The sequence below is a fragment of the Portunus trituberculatus genome, chromosome 21, assembly GCF_017591435.1.
Source record: "Portunus trituberculatus isolate SZX2019 chromosome 21, ASM1759143v1, whole genome shotgun sequence".
Lineage (NCBI taxonomy): Eukaryota > Metazoa > Arthropoda > Malacostraca > Decapoda > Portunidae > Portunus > Portunus trituberculatus.
In genome coordinates, this window is record NC_059275.1 from 9,172,485 (window position 1) to 9,186,358 (window position 13,874).

The 13,874-nt window shown below is 46.6% G+C and overlaps 1 protein-coding gene across 1 annotated transcript in view; it reads right to left on the reverse strand.

Moving 5' to 3' along the window:
- LOC123506878 (solute carrier family 43 member 3-like) overlaps positions 1-13,874 on the reverse strand; it is a 59,300-nt gene that overhangs the window by 33,185 nt on the left and 12,241 nt on the right. The window contains 1 exon segment of the mRNA XM_045259247.1: positions 149-291. Within this exon segment, the coding sequence (XP_045115182.1) occupies positions 149-291 (143 nt within the window).

Genomic DNA, 13,874 nt, shown 5'->3' on the forward strand with positions numbered 1-13,874 from the left:
ACAAGAAGAACAAGAAAAACAAGAAGAAAAGAAAGGAAGGAAAAGAAGATAAAAGAAGAAAAAAAAAGGAAAAAAAGAGAAAAAAGTAGATAAAAAAAAGATGTAGAAAAGACAAAAAAGAACAATAACTAACACACCACTAACTTACCCTCCTGAAATCCTGGTAACCCTTAGTCCCGCGTGATGGAGAAGGTAGCCAATGAAGATCCCGGTGAGACTGTAGCATCCCACGGTAATGGTGTAGATGAGGGCAAACCGCTCGTCCTGGGGCTCACACTGCTCCACGCCCACCTGCACCAAAGGGAAGGATCAGGTACGCAGGTTCAGGCAGGTAAGGGGAAGGCAGGTTGGATCTCAAAGGTGACACGAGAGGCTCAGGTATCGTATCGTATATCGTCGGGGGGGGAAGGGAAGGTAAGGCGAGGTAAGGTGAGGTGAGGTGGGGTAATGTCTGTCTGTGTGTGTGTGTGTGTGTGTGTGTGTGTGTGTGTGTGTGTGTGTGTGTGTTATATATACTGTCCTGAATATTCAAGTTGAGAGAGAGAGAGAGAGAGAGAGAGAGAGAGAGAGAGAGAGAGAGAGAGAGAGAGAGAGAGAGAGAGAGAGTTTGTGTCGTGTGTCAATTTTCCGTCCCTCTCCACCCAACAATTAGAATTCAACTATAACTATAACCTTTGATTTATTTATTATACAGACATATAGACAGACAAATAACCAGTCAGCCAGCCAAACAGACGGACGTGGAAATAGTTGATTTGCATTGCCTCCATAGCTGTGTATGTACAAGTTGGTGGCGTGGGGAAGAGGTGAGTGGCTGACTGGCTGGCTGGCGGTGCGTCATACGAGAAAACAAAACCATGAGAACCTGACAAGTGCCCCTCGTGACCTTGGTACTCCATCCTTATCAGTGAACACAACTATCAAGAACTCGCGAGATACAGAAACAAGAAAAGACAGAAACAACATAAATAGAAAGGTAGACAAAAGAAAAAAATCACCAAACGAAGGAAGAAAATTAATGACAAGAACGTGTAATTGACAGTAAAGATGTACCGATGCATCGGTATCGGTATCGGAATCAGTGGTATCGGCCCTTTTTTTGGGGGAATCGGTATCGGTATCGGTATCGGCTTATTTTATGCCGATACTTCCGATACCTAAAAGGAATTTACTACTTAGTGATATATTCGATATAAGATATTGATGATGCCAAATTAATATAATATTTTTTTATTTATACCATGTGGGCTTTTCACGGGAATTTCTGGGCTAAAGGGAGTACTTTTTGGGGTACCTCCTATCTCAAAGCCCATCCGCTAGGAAACCGTTGCCCCGAGTGAGGAAGCCCAACCTACACTCGGACCGTGGACAAGATTCGAACCCGTGCGCTTGGAGACCCCGCGGACCCCAAAGCACGCATGGTTCCACTGTACCACGGCGGCGTATTAAGTTTCAGTGGTGATTACCGTATGTCAAAGAATACTGATTTCTGTGGTAATAAGCCACAACCTCTAAATTGGACGTGTATGAAACGCGTATAGGCTGAATTCCGGCATCCTGTCACACGGTCTGTCATGAGTCACCACGCATTCTCATTGTCTCTCAGTCAGACGCTGCTCCTCAACCTACACAAAGTTCACACAGGTGAAAAGCTTATGTTTTTGAACTATAATCTAAGAATGTCAAACTTCAGATATTGAGAATCCAACAAAATGATTTGGTATATATATATATATATATATATATATATATATATATATATATATATATATATATATATATATATATATATATATATATATATATATATATATATATATATATATATATATATATATATATATATATATATATATATATATGTGATGGGCACCGTCGTAATCCCCTTTAATTTATTATTTCATTATATGTGAAGCCTATGGCCACCCATCGCGGGCCCCTCGGGCTGTTATGCTGAGCAGACGACCCGCCACCCTCCTCTTTGTTTCTACCATTTTGTGTGCCTGCGAGCTTCACAGTCAGTAACCAGCTAGCCTTCAGCGGAGATAGACACGCACTCTCGTCGGTCTGGCACAGTGTTAGGGAGATTCGTGTTGCTGAGCTTCGCTTGTTACTCGCTAGTCATTGGTCTGGGAGTTGTGCCCTCCTGTTGAGTAGCTGGCTTGTTACTTGGTAGACCGTGGCTGTGTAGGACAACGGGCTTGTCCTGAGGAAAGTGTAGCCGGTCGGGGCTGCATTTCCTGTTGTGCGTTCGTCCACTCGGGTGTGGCGACGCGGACAGACACGCTTTGTCTCGTCCTATTTGTTTTGTTGGTGGCCGTGGTCACCAGTGGGGTTTGGTGGGCGGCTGTGTGCCCCCACCATCTTTTGTATAGTTTCAGTAGTATACTGTATTGTAGTGGTAGTAGCCACGCACACTATTGAATGCTGAGAGGCTTCATGTCGGCCAGTGGTGCGTAGTTGTCGTCCGCCAGACTTGTCTGCGACGAGTATTTGGACTCGTGTATAGCTGGTGTCACCTGTAGGTGGTGTCTGGGCTTGTGTGTACATCACCGGATGTGCTGTACACATCATATATTGCAGTAGTAGTAGGCCAGGGATGTCAGTCTGACAGGTGTTAGGAAGCACCTGTTGTAGTAGGATAGTATAGTAATATATATACTGCACGTTTTGTCCCAGTCTGTGAACCCTCACAGCCTGGGTGCAAGGCGTGCGGAGAGGCATTAATACTTCATAGAGAAGTGGGTGGAATTGTCCTTGTGGGCGGTTTCTCTAGGGGGTATTAAGGCCTTGCCCTGTTACACATAACATCTACCATTTATAAATTCTACTTGGTTGGGTACAGGAGGAGAAGGAGTTGCTGAGGAGAGTCCCTTACAGTGGGGGAAATTATACACTGTTGGCGACCTTGAAAGAACCTGAGGGTTACGGCGGCTGTGAGTTATAGTAGTGGGGACTCTGTGGAGTGTTTTATAATCCCCACTGTACTGACCGTAACTAAGTTGGCGATTTTGCCAGAATAACAGTCTAGTGAGCAGTAGCAGCCAACCGCAGTCGTGTGGCGTACGCAAACCCTAACAGTGGCGACCTCGCCAGGATCAACCAAGTGCTTTTATAGTGGTATAGTATATTGTGTGGGGTATTATTACTTATATTATTTTATTGTTTGTGAAAACGAGTCCTTGTGAGCACCATGGAGAGAGTTACTGGTCTTTTCACCCCACCAGTGGAGGGTGAGGATGCGAGTGTGAGCCGGCGAGACTCACCACGTGGGTATGATGAGTCGGTGGCCGCGCGTGGGGTCAGTGAGGACGCATTTACTACGTGTCATGATAACGCACGTGGCGGTCCCAGTGAAGGTGATGTGGGATATATTAGCCCTGGCAGAAGTATCGGAAGCAGGGAAGGCTCCCGACGATCTAGTCCAGCAAGCAGTATTGCTGATAGTGTCCAGTCAGCTGCCAGACTGGAGGAACTGCGATTGAAGCTGGAAATGAGGAAAATGGAGATAGAAGCAGAAGAGGCGAGAGTTAAAAAGACTAGCTGCTGAGGAGAGGGCTAGAGAAGCGGAAGAAAGACGAGAACTTCAGAGACTAGCAGCAGAGCAAGAGGCTAGAGAAGTGGAAGAAAGACGAGAACTTCAGAGACTAGCAGCAGAGCAAGAGGCTAGAGAGGGGGAAGAGAGGGCTAGAGAAGCGGAAGAGAGACGAGAGTTAAACAGACTAGCAGCAGAGAAGGAGGCTAGAGAGATGGAGAGAGAAAGGGCAGATAAAGATAGAGAGTTGGAGTGGGAGAGAACTCGCCATGCAGTAAGTACGCCTGGAGTTGTTGGTAGTGTAGGAGGAGGAGGAGAACAGAGTGTAGAGCGTACTTTAGTTCAAAGTCTCCAGCTAGTCCCCGAATTTGATGAGTCTAAGGTGGCTGAATGGTTTGTCCGCTTCGAGAGGAAAGCCAAGGAGTTTGCTTGGTCTCGAGAGAGATGGGTAGGCTTGGTCGCGAATAAACTCAAGGGAAAAGCCTTGGAAGTTTATGATAAAATGTCAGCTGATGATCTGGATGATTATGAGGAGTTTAAGGCTGACATTTTGCGGGCATATGAGCTGCGACCAGAAGCCTATCGCTTGCAATTCAGAGGAAAGAGGAAGCGAGCAAGTGACTCCTACCTCGAGTGTGCTCGTTCACTGGAGCAAGTGTTTGAGAGATGGGTTGCTAGCGAGGGTGTTGACTCTCGAGGCTCTGAAGGAGTTAGTAGTTATGGAGCAGTTCATTGACATTGCTGATAAGGAGCTGGTACCTCTGTTGAGGGAGAAGAGGTTTAGGACTTTGAAGGAGGGTGCTACATGGGCTGATGATTATGTGTTGGCCCACCGTCCTGTGCAGCAGCCTGGGAGTTGGAATCGTAAGGAAGGTGCTCCTAAGGGAGGCCCAGGGAGTGGTGGCAGTTCTTCCTCGGGTCTCCAGGCCACTTTAGGCGATATACTGGATTCGGCAGTAAAATGGGTTTGGAAAGCCCCAGGCCCCACCCTCCTTTTTCTGCGAAGGATGGGACGGCGGGAAGGCGGCCCCTAGAACGCCCAAGTATGATTCCCAGCCTACGTGCTATCACTGCCGAGGGAAAGGGCATTTTAAGTTCAATTGCCCAAAATTAGTAACAGCTGAAACTCCAAAGTCCTCGCAGAAACCAGTTGCCTTGTTGGTGTGGCCAGATAAAGTTTGTGGTGATGAGTTGACTGCTCCTTCAGGCTTTAGAAGTGAGAAGGCACGGCGTGTGCCTGAGTTGTGTTTGGAGGAGGAGAGCAGGTTGGCCCCCTGTCCCTCCCCTGTTGCCTCGCACCTAAGGATAGTGAGCTCGACTGGTGCCGTCCTTTCCTGTGTGGAGGCACGGTTGAGATTGATGGCACAAAGTATCCCGTCACTGTACTGCGTGATACGGGAGCACAGCAGTCAGTGTGCCGAAATGTCACTGGGAAGAAGGTGACATCTAGTAAGGCAGTGTTGTGTCGTGGACTTAACACTGTGGAGGAGTTCGTGATGGCTGAGGTGACGCTGTCATGTCCTCTTGTCACTGCTACGGCGCAGGTAGCAGTGGCAGATGAACTGCCAGTTGCAGGAGTGGACTTCCTGCTTGGGAATGATTTGGCTGGTGGTCGTGTATGGATCCCAACCTCTGATGAGGATGAGGTTGCTGAAGAGTCTGGGCCAGTGGTGCAAGACTCTGTAAATGTTGTTACCCGCTCTCAGGCCCGCTGGGCTGAGAGAGAGCCTGTTACTACCCAGGAGGTTGCTAGCAGCCAGGTGGGATTGACTCCAGATGGGAGTAACAGTGCTGATGTGGTGGAGCCAGTGTTGGGCTCACCATTGAGTTCTGGTGTAGAGGCTGACGGTGACGGCGTGGAGTCACTTGTAAATACACCAGACTCGACTTTGGGAGTTGTTGCTGAGAGTGAGGACGGAGTGTTGGGTGTAGCTGAGTTGTTTGATGGTTATCCTCACTCTGCAGAGCACTCCGGAGGGAGCACTCGTGCTGAGTTGCTTCCTGGTGTGGAGGCTGAGGGCTCTGATGTTCAGCACAGGCCCCAGCATGATAAGTCAGGCAGTTTGTTGGAAGTTGGCGCCCAGGGTGGGGAGACTTCCAGTTCTGCGGGGGAGTTGGAAGTTTCTCCCCCTGTGGAGCATCGTGGAGGCAGGGAGCGAGCTGTTCCCTTGCCTGGTGACTGCCTGGCTGGTGGTGATGATCCTTCTGAGGACTCACCGGATCACATGGCAGGAGCGGAGCAGCCTGGGCCAGCTCTCCGTCCTCGATGCCGTGTGGGACGTAGGGTTGCAGCGTTGCCTCAACCCCATGACCCTATAGTCCCCCTTTCTCTTACCCAGCTAGAGCCTGCAGAGCTCATTCGTAGGCAGCAGGAGGACCCGGCGTTGGCCTCCTTCTTTGCTCGAGTGGGTGAGGGAAGTGAGGAGTTGGAGGGCAGGGAGGAGTTTGTTTTGCACCAAGGGGTGTTGTGTCGTAGATGGCAGGAGAGTGACGGTGGTGAGTTATTGCAAGTAGTGGTGCCGCAGAAGCTGCGTGAGGCACTTGTGCTGTTGGCACATGAGGGGCCCATGGCTGGACACCTGGGCATCCGAAAGACCGTCGCTCGCCTGCGTCGCAATTTTTGGTGGCCCAGCATGTCTGGAGAAGTAGCCACGATTCTTAAGTGCTGCCACACTTGTCAAGTGGTGGGCAAGCCTAATCAGACACCCCCTGTGGCGCCACTCCACCCTATCCCTGCTGTTGATCCTCCCTTCACGAGGGTTTTGATTGATATAGTAGGTCCTCTGCCTACTACCAGGGCTGGTCACAAGTATTTGTTGACCATAATGGATGTTACCACGCGGTATCCTGAAGCAATTCCCTGAGAAGCACTCACTCTAAGGTGGTGCTGAAGGCTTTGTTAACCTTCTTTACACACTTTGGATTGCCAGCAGAGCTGCAGTCCGATCAGGGGACCAACTTTACTTCAAAGTTGTTTAAGGATACGATGACTGCGTGGGGGATCAAGCATATTGTGTCCAGTGCTTATCATCCGCAGTCTCAGGGAGCCCTGGAGAGACATCATCAAACTCTCAAGACCATGCTCAAGAGTTTCTGCATGGAGAGAGATAAGGATTGGGACGAGGGTGTCCCCTTTGTCTTATTTGCGGTGAGAGAAGCGCCCACTGAGTCCTTGGGTTTCTCACCCAATCAGCTAGTGTTTGGACACCGAGTGCGTGGACCGCTCGACGTAGTTCGGGAGGCTTGGTGTCAGCCATCGCCTGAACGTCCTGTCTCACTGCTTAAGAGCCTCATGAGCAGTCGAGAAAGATTAGCCAAAGCATTAGAGGTGGCGCAGGCCCACCTGTGTAAGGCCCAGCAGAGTTTCATTGAAGGGGTATTATGACCGAAGGGCCGAGTATTGGAGTTTTGCCCCTGGAGATGAAGTGCTTGTGCTGTTACCACTTCAGGGCCAGCCGCTTGCTGCCCGCTATAGTGGCCCCTATATTATAGAGAAGAAGGTAGGTGACCTCGACTACCTGGTGGTCACTCCTGACCGGCGCAAGAGGGCTCAGCTGTGTCACGTTAACATGCTGAAGCCCTATTTTCGTTCTACTAGCCCAGGGGTTCTCAACCTTTTTAATCTTATGTACCCCTCAAAGTCTTTCAGTATTGATCACGTACCCCTTTCCCAGAATGCAGCTTCAGGAAGGGTAAGAATAAATGTATGATTTATTGACTTAGTTTATTAAGTTTAATTTGTGTGATATATGTGGAGCAGACAAAATTTTTGATTAATATTAGTATGTTTCTACGAGGTGGTGTCGATAGGAACTGGTACCTCACAGGGAGACACTATATGTGACTTACATTCCAAAAAGGAACTATATCAGACAAATTTCGATCATTATGGCAGTGAACTAGTGTTGCTTGCAGCTAGTTACAACTTGTAACTAGTGATAGTGATAAGTCACTGTGTGTGTGTGAATAACATATAAAATAATAAATCGGAGCAAATATTATAGGTTTGCAAGGTTGTGTGGCAACTGTAATCCAAGAGAGCTCCCTCTCAAGTTATATAACTCCAGGAGTTTCCTTGTTAACGTTGTTAACGTGTTCTGGTTCTAGTGAAGGACACCTGCAGCCTAGCACATGTAGGCCACATTGTATACTACGAACAAATTTGCAGTTATTCAAAGCTGAAGTATTTTGAGAAACCTGCCACGTACCCCTAAAATTCCTCTCAAGTACCCCTGGGGGTACACGTACCCCAGGTTGAGAACCCCTGTTAACTAGCCAGAAGGGCTCTTTTAGTTCTGCCGTGCAAGAGGCATCTTCAGTTTTATTTTTTTGCCGGGAGGGTGAGGCTCCAGAAGTTATTGGGTCTGAACCTGTTGTTCCTACAGGGCAGTGGGAACGGAATAGCCTCCATCTCTTGAAAGAGAAGGTTGCACATTTAGGGGATCAGCAATATGAGTTGCTTCGGCGGCTGAGAAAATACTCTTCAGTGTTTAGCAGTGTCCCGGGCAGGACACAGTTGATAGAACACGATATTGATGTTGGGGATGCAGAGCCTGTCAAACTGTCCCCCTACCGAGTAAATCCTATAAAGCAAGCACTGGTGGAGAAGGAGTTGGAGTACATGCTTGAGCATGGGCTCATTACTCGGACTTACAGTCAATGGAGTTCCCCAGTCACCCTGCAGCCTAAGCCTGATGGCAAGGTCAGGTTTTGTATTGACCTCAGGTGGGTTAATGCTCTAACAAAAGTAGACACTTATCCCTTGCCCCGTGTAGATGACTCTGTGGACCGAATCGGGTCAGCTACTTTTATCACCAAAGTGGACCTTGTCAAGGGGTACTGGCAGGTCCCATTGACGGAGCGGGCTAAGGAGATAGCGAGTTTTGTGGCCAACGGCGCTGTCTATCAGTGCCAAGTGATGCCTTATGGGCTGCGAAATGCCCCAGCCACCTTTCAGCGTCTCATGGACCGAGTTACTGATGGTCTGACTCACTGTGTCGTATACATTGATGACGTGGTTATCTATGACACAACATGGGCTGAGCATCTGATTAATGTAGAAGCCCTCTTTGCACTACTCCAGGAAGTGGGATTAGTTGTCAACTTGGAGAAGTGTGAATTTGTACAAGCTCGGGTGCAATACCTGGGTTACCGAGTGGGCCATGGCTACATCACTCCTCCTGAAGCCAAAGTAGAAGCGATCAGGCGGTTCCCCGCACCGACCTGTCGCCGTGCCTTGCAGAGATTCTTAGGAGTGGTAGGTTACTACCGTCGTTTTGTACAGGGGTATTCGATCCTCCTGGCACCTCTTACAGATCTCTTGCAGAAGGGTAAGAAGTGGGTCTGGAGTGAAGACTGTGAGAGCGCCTTCCACCGAGTTAAGACCCTTTTATGCGAGATGCCAGTGCTCCAGGCCCCTGACTTCAGAAGAGGTTTTGCTCTCGCAGTAGATGCCAGTCAGGTGGGAGTAGGCGCAGTTTTATTGCAGCCTGATGACCAGGGTGTTAACCACCCTGTGTGTTATTTTTCGAAAAGGTTTACTCCCGCCCAGAAGAACTATTCAGTCATTGAGCAAGAGCTGCTTGCCATTTTGTTAGCCTTGCAGCATTTTGACATTTACATCCTCGCTTATGGGCCCCAAGTAGTCATCTATTCAGATCATAGCCCCCTTCAGTTCTTAGAAAAGTTTAACTCGCTGGAGTCTTCTACTCCAGGAGTACAATATCATTGTCAGACATATAAAAGGAGCAGACAACGTTGTAGCTGATTATCTGTCCCGGGGCCATTCCCTTTAATCAGTTCCATACCTTTTAAAAAAATTTTGTAAATGTTTTGTTTCCAAATTTTTTTCTTTTAAGGGAGGGCGTGTGATGGGCACCGTCGTAATCCCCTTTAATTTATTATTTCTTTATATGTGAAGCCTATGGCCACCAATCGCGGGCCCCTCGGGCTGTTATGCTGAGCAGACGACCCGCCACCCTCCTCTTTGTTTCCACCATTTTGTGTGCCTGCGAGCTTCACAGTCAGTAACCAGCTAGCCTTCAGCGGAGATAGACACGCACTCTCATCGGTCTGGCACAGTGTTAGGGAGATTCGTGTTGCTGGGCTTCGCTTGTTACTCGCTAGTCATTGGTCTGGGAGTTGTGCCCTCCTGTTGAGTAGCTGGCTTGTTACTTGGTAGACCGTGGCTGTGTAGGACAACGGGCTTGTTGTCCTGAGGAAAGTGTAGCCGGTCGGGGCTGCATTTCCTGTTGTGCGTTCGTCCACTCGGGTGTGGCGACGCGGACAGACACGCTTTGTCTCGTCCTATTTGTTTTGTTGGTGGCCGTGGTCACCAGTGGGGTTTGGTGGGCGGCTGTGTGCCACCACCATCTTTTGTATAGTTTCAGTAGTATACTGTATTGTAGTGGTAGTTGCCACGCACACTATTGAATGCTGAGAGGCTTCATGTCGGCCAGTGGTGCGTAGTTGTCGTCCGCCAGACTTGTCTGCGACGAGTATTTGGACTCGTGTATAGCTGGTGTCACCCGTAGGTGGTGTCTGGGCTTGTGTGTACATCAACGGATGTGCTGTACACATCATATATTGCAGCAGTAGTAGGCCAGGGATGTCAGTCTGACAGGTGTTAGGAAGCACCTGTTGTAGTAGGATAGTATAGTAATATATATACTGCACGTTTTGTCCCAGTCTGTAAACCCTCACAGCCTGGGTGCAAGGCGTGCGGAGAGGCATTAATAATTCATAGAGAAGTGAGTGGAATTGTCCTTGTGGGCGGTTTCTCTAGGGGGTATTAAGGCCTTGCCCTGTTACAAATAACATCTACCATTTATAAATTCTACTTGGTTGGGTACAGGAGGAGAAGGAGTTGCTGAGGAGATTCCCTTACAGTGGGGGAAATTATACACTGTTGGCGACCTTGAAAGAACCTGAGGGTTACGGCGGCTGTGAGTTATAGTAGTGGGGACTCTGTGGAGTGTTTTATAATCCCCACTGTACTGACCGTAACTAAGTTGACGATTTTGCCAGAATAACAGTCTTGTGAGCAGTAGCAGCCAACCGCAGTCGTGTGGCGTACGCAAACCCAATAATAATATATATATATATATATATATATATATATATATATATATATATATATATATATATATATATATATATATATATATATATATATATATATATATATATATATATATATATATATATATATATATATATATATATATATATATATATATATATATATATATATACCAAATCATTTTGTTGGATTCTTAATATCTGAAGTTTGACATTCTTAGATTATAGTTCAAAACAATATATATATATATATATATATATATATATATATATATATATATATATATATATATATATATATATATATATATATATATATATATATATATATATATATATATATATATATATATATATATATACCGTAACAATAACTTACTCCCAGTGAGATCTAATAGCACTAATTCAAGGGGTGCTGTGAACCTTCCATTAAAGCTAGTTGTGATCTCGCTGAATGTTTCCCTTTGTGTCTCACAACTCAAGGGGGTAGTCACAGCCTACCCTCTAATAACAACTCTCCTTCTTCACACGAAACTACATGCACTTACCACATATACACCCTTCACTCCAAATCAAAATTTAAAAGAAAAATGGGACCCGAAATAAATGCCTCGGAGTCCCCTTCTGGGAAGGGGACCAAAAATGTCCCCAGGTCTGACACCTCTCCTGTTGATGACCCCAATGCCTTGATACCTCCCTCAATTTTTTCTACATTAACTTCTGCAACATTCGCAGTCTTAGATCTGATTTTCAATCTGTGGAACACCACCTATCTTCTACTAAACCTCATCTTCTTTTCCTCACCAAAACACAGCTGTCTGAGGCAACTGACAGTAGCCCCTTCTCTGTTCCCTCCTACTTTCTCTATTCTCATTTTCATTCCAAAGCTGGATGTTGCGTCTATGTGCGCAACGACCTAACTTGCTCTCGTGCCCACGCTCTTGAGTCTTACGAATGTTCCACCATCTGGCTACGACTTAACAGTCACTCTCAAACTAAATTCATCTGTGCTGTTTATCTCTCCCCTAACTCTTGTGACTATAGTAAATTCTTCGACTACTTAACTTCTAAAGTGGAGCACATTCTGTCCCTCTACCCTTTCGCTGAGATTTCCATTCTTGGAGATTTCAATGTTCACCACCAGCTTTGGCTTTCCTCTCCCTTCACTGACCACCCTGGCGAACTAGCCTTCAACTTTGCTATCCTCCATGACCTAGAGCAACTGGTGCAACACCCTACTCGTATTCCTGACCGTCTTGGAGACACGCCCAACATTCTTGATCTCTTCCTCACCTCTAACCTTTCTGCTTATGCTGTCACCCTTTCATCTCCGTTGGGCTCCTCCGATCACAATCTTATTTCTGTATCTTGTCCTATTTCTCCAATCCCTCCGCAGGATCCCCCAAAGCGTAGGTGCCTCTGGCGTTTTGCCTCTGCCAGATGGGGAGACCTGAGGAGGTATTATGCTGATTTTCCCTGGAATGATTATTGCTTCCGTGTCAGAGACCCATCTCTTTGTGCTGAACACATAACAGAGGTGTTAGTGTCTGGCATGGAGGCGTACATTCCTCATTCTTTTTCTAAACCTTGGTTTAACTCAGCCTGTTCTCGTGCTATACATGATAGAGAGGTTGCCCACAAAAGGTACTTGAACCTTCCATCTCCTGAATCTCATGCACTTTATATCTCTGCCCGGAATCATGCCAAGTCTGTTCTACAACTTGCCAAACACTCTTTCATAAATAGAAAATGTCAAAATCTTTCAAACTCAAAGTCTCCTCGTGACTTCTGGCATCTAGCCAAAAACATCTCAAATAACTTCACTTCTTCATCTTTCCCTCCTTTATTTCATCCTGATGGCACCATTGCCATCTCTTCTGTCTCTAAAGCTGAACTCTTTTCTCAAATCTTTGGTCACAACTACACCTTGGACGATTCTCCTCTTCCCTCTGACTATTTCATGTCTACAATCAAAATTCTTCGTAATGATGTTTTTCATGCCCTTCCTGGCCTAAACCCTCGGAAGGTTTATGGACCTGATGGGGTCCCTCCTATTGTTCTCAAAAACTGTGCTTCTGTGCTTGCACCTTGCCTGGCCAAACTCTTCCAACTTTGTCTATCGACTTCTACCTTTCCTTCCTGCTGGAAGTTCGCCTACATTCAGCCTGTTCCTAAAAAGGGTGACCGTTCTAACCCCTCAAACTACCGTCCTATAGCTTTAATATCTTGCTTGTCTAAAGTTTTTTAATCTATCCTGAATAGGAAGATTCTCAAACATCTGTCACTACGCAATCTTCTGTCTGATCGCCAGTATGGCTTCCGTCAAGGTCGCTCTACTGGTGATCTTCTGGCTTTCATCCTCTATTAGAGATTTCGGTGAAACTTTTGCTGTAGCGTTAGACATATCAAAAGCTTTTGATAGAGTCTGGCATAAGGCTTTGATTTCAAAACTGCCCTCCTACGGCTTCTATTCTTCTCTCTGCAACTTTATCTCAAGTTTCCTTTCCGACCGCTCTATTGCTGTTGTGGTAGACGGCTACTGTTCTTCTCCTAAACCTATTAATACTGGTGTTCCTCAGGGTTCTGTTCTGTCACCCACTCTCTTTCTATTATTTATTAATGACCTTCTTAACCAAACTTCTTGCCCTATCCACTCCTACGCTGATGATACCACCCTACATCTTTCCACGTTCTTTCAGAGACGTCCAACCCTTCAGGAAGTCAACAGATCACGCGGGGACGCCACGGAACGCCTGATTTCCGATCTTTCTAAGATTTCCGATTGGGGCAGAGAAAATCTAGTAGTTTTCTATGCCTCAAAAACTCAATTCTTCCATCTATCAACTCGACACAACCTTCCAGACAACTATCCTCTCTTCTTCAGTGACACTCAACTGTCTCCCTCTTCCACAATGAATATCCTCGGTCTGTCCTTTGCTCATAATCGTAACTGGAAGCTTCACATCTCATCTCTTGCTAAAACAGCTTCTATGAAATTAGGTGTTCTGAGGCGTCTCCGACAGTTTTTCTCGTTCCTCCAACTGCTTACTCTGAATAAGGGCCTTATCCGTCCCTGTATGGAGTACTCTTCGTATGTTTGGGGGAGTTCCAGTCACACAGCTTTGCTTGATAGGGTGGAATCGAAAGCTCTTCGTCTCATCAACTCCCCTCCTCTGACTAACTGTCTTCAGTCTCTTTCTCACCGCCAAAATGTTGCATCCCTTTCTATCTTTTATCGCTATTTTCAAGGTAACTGTTC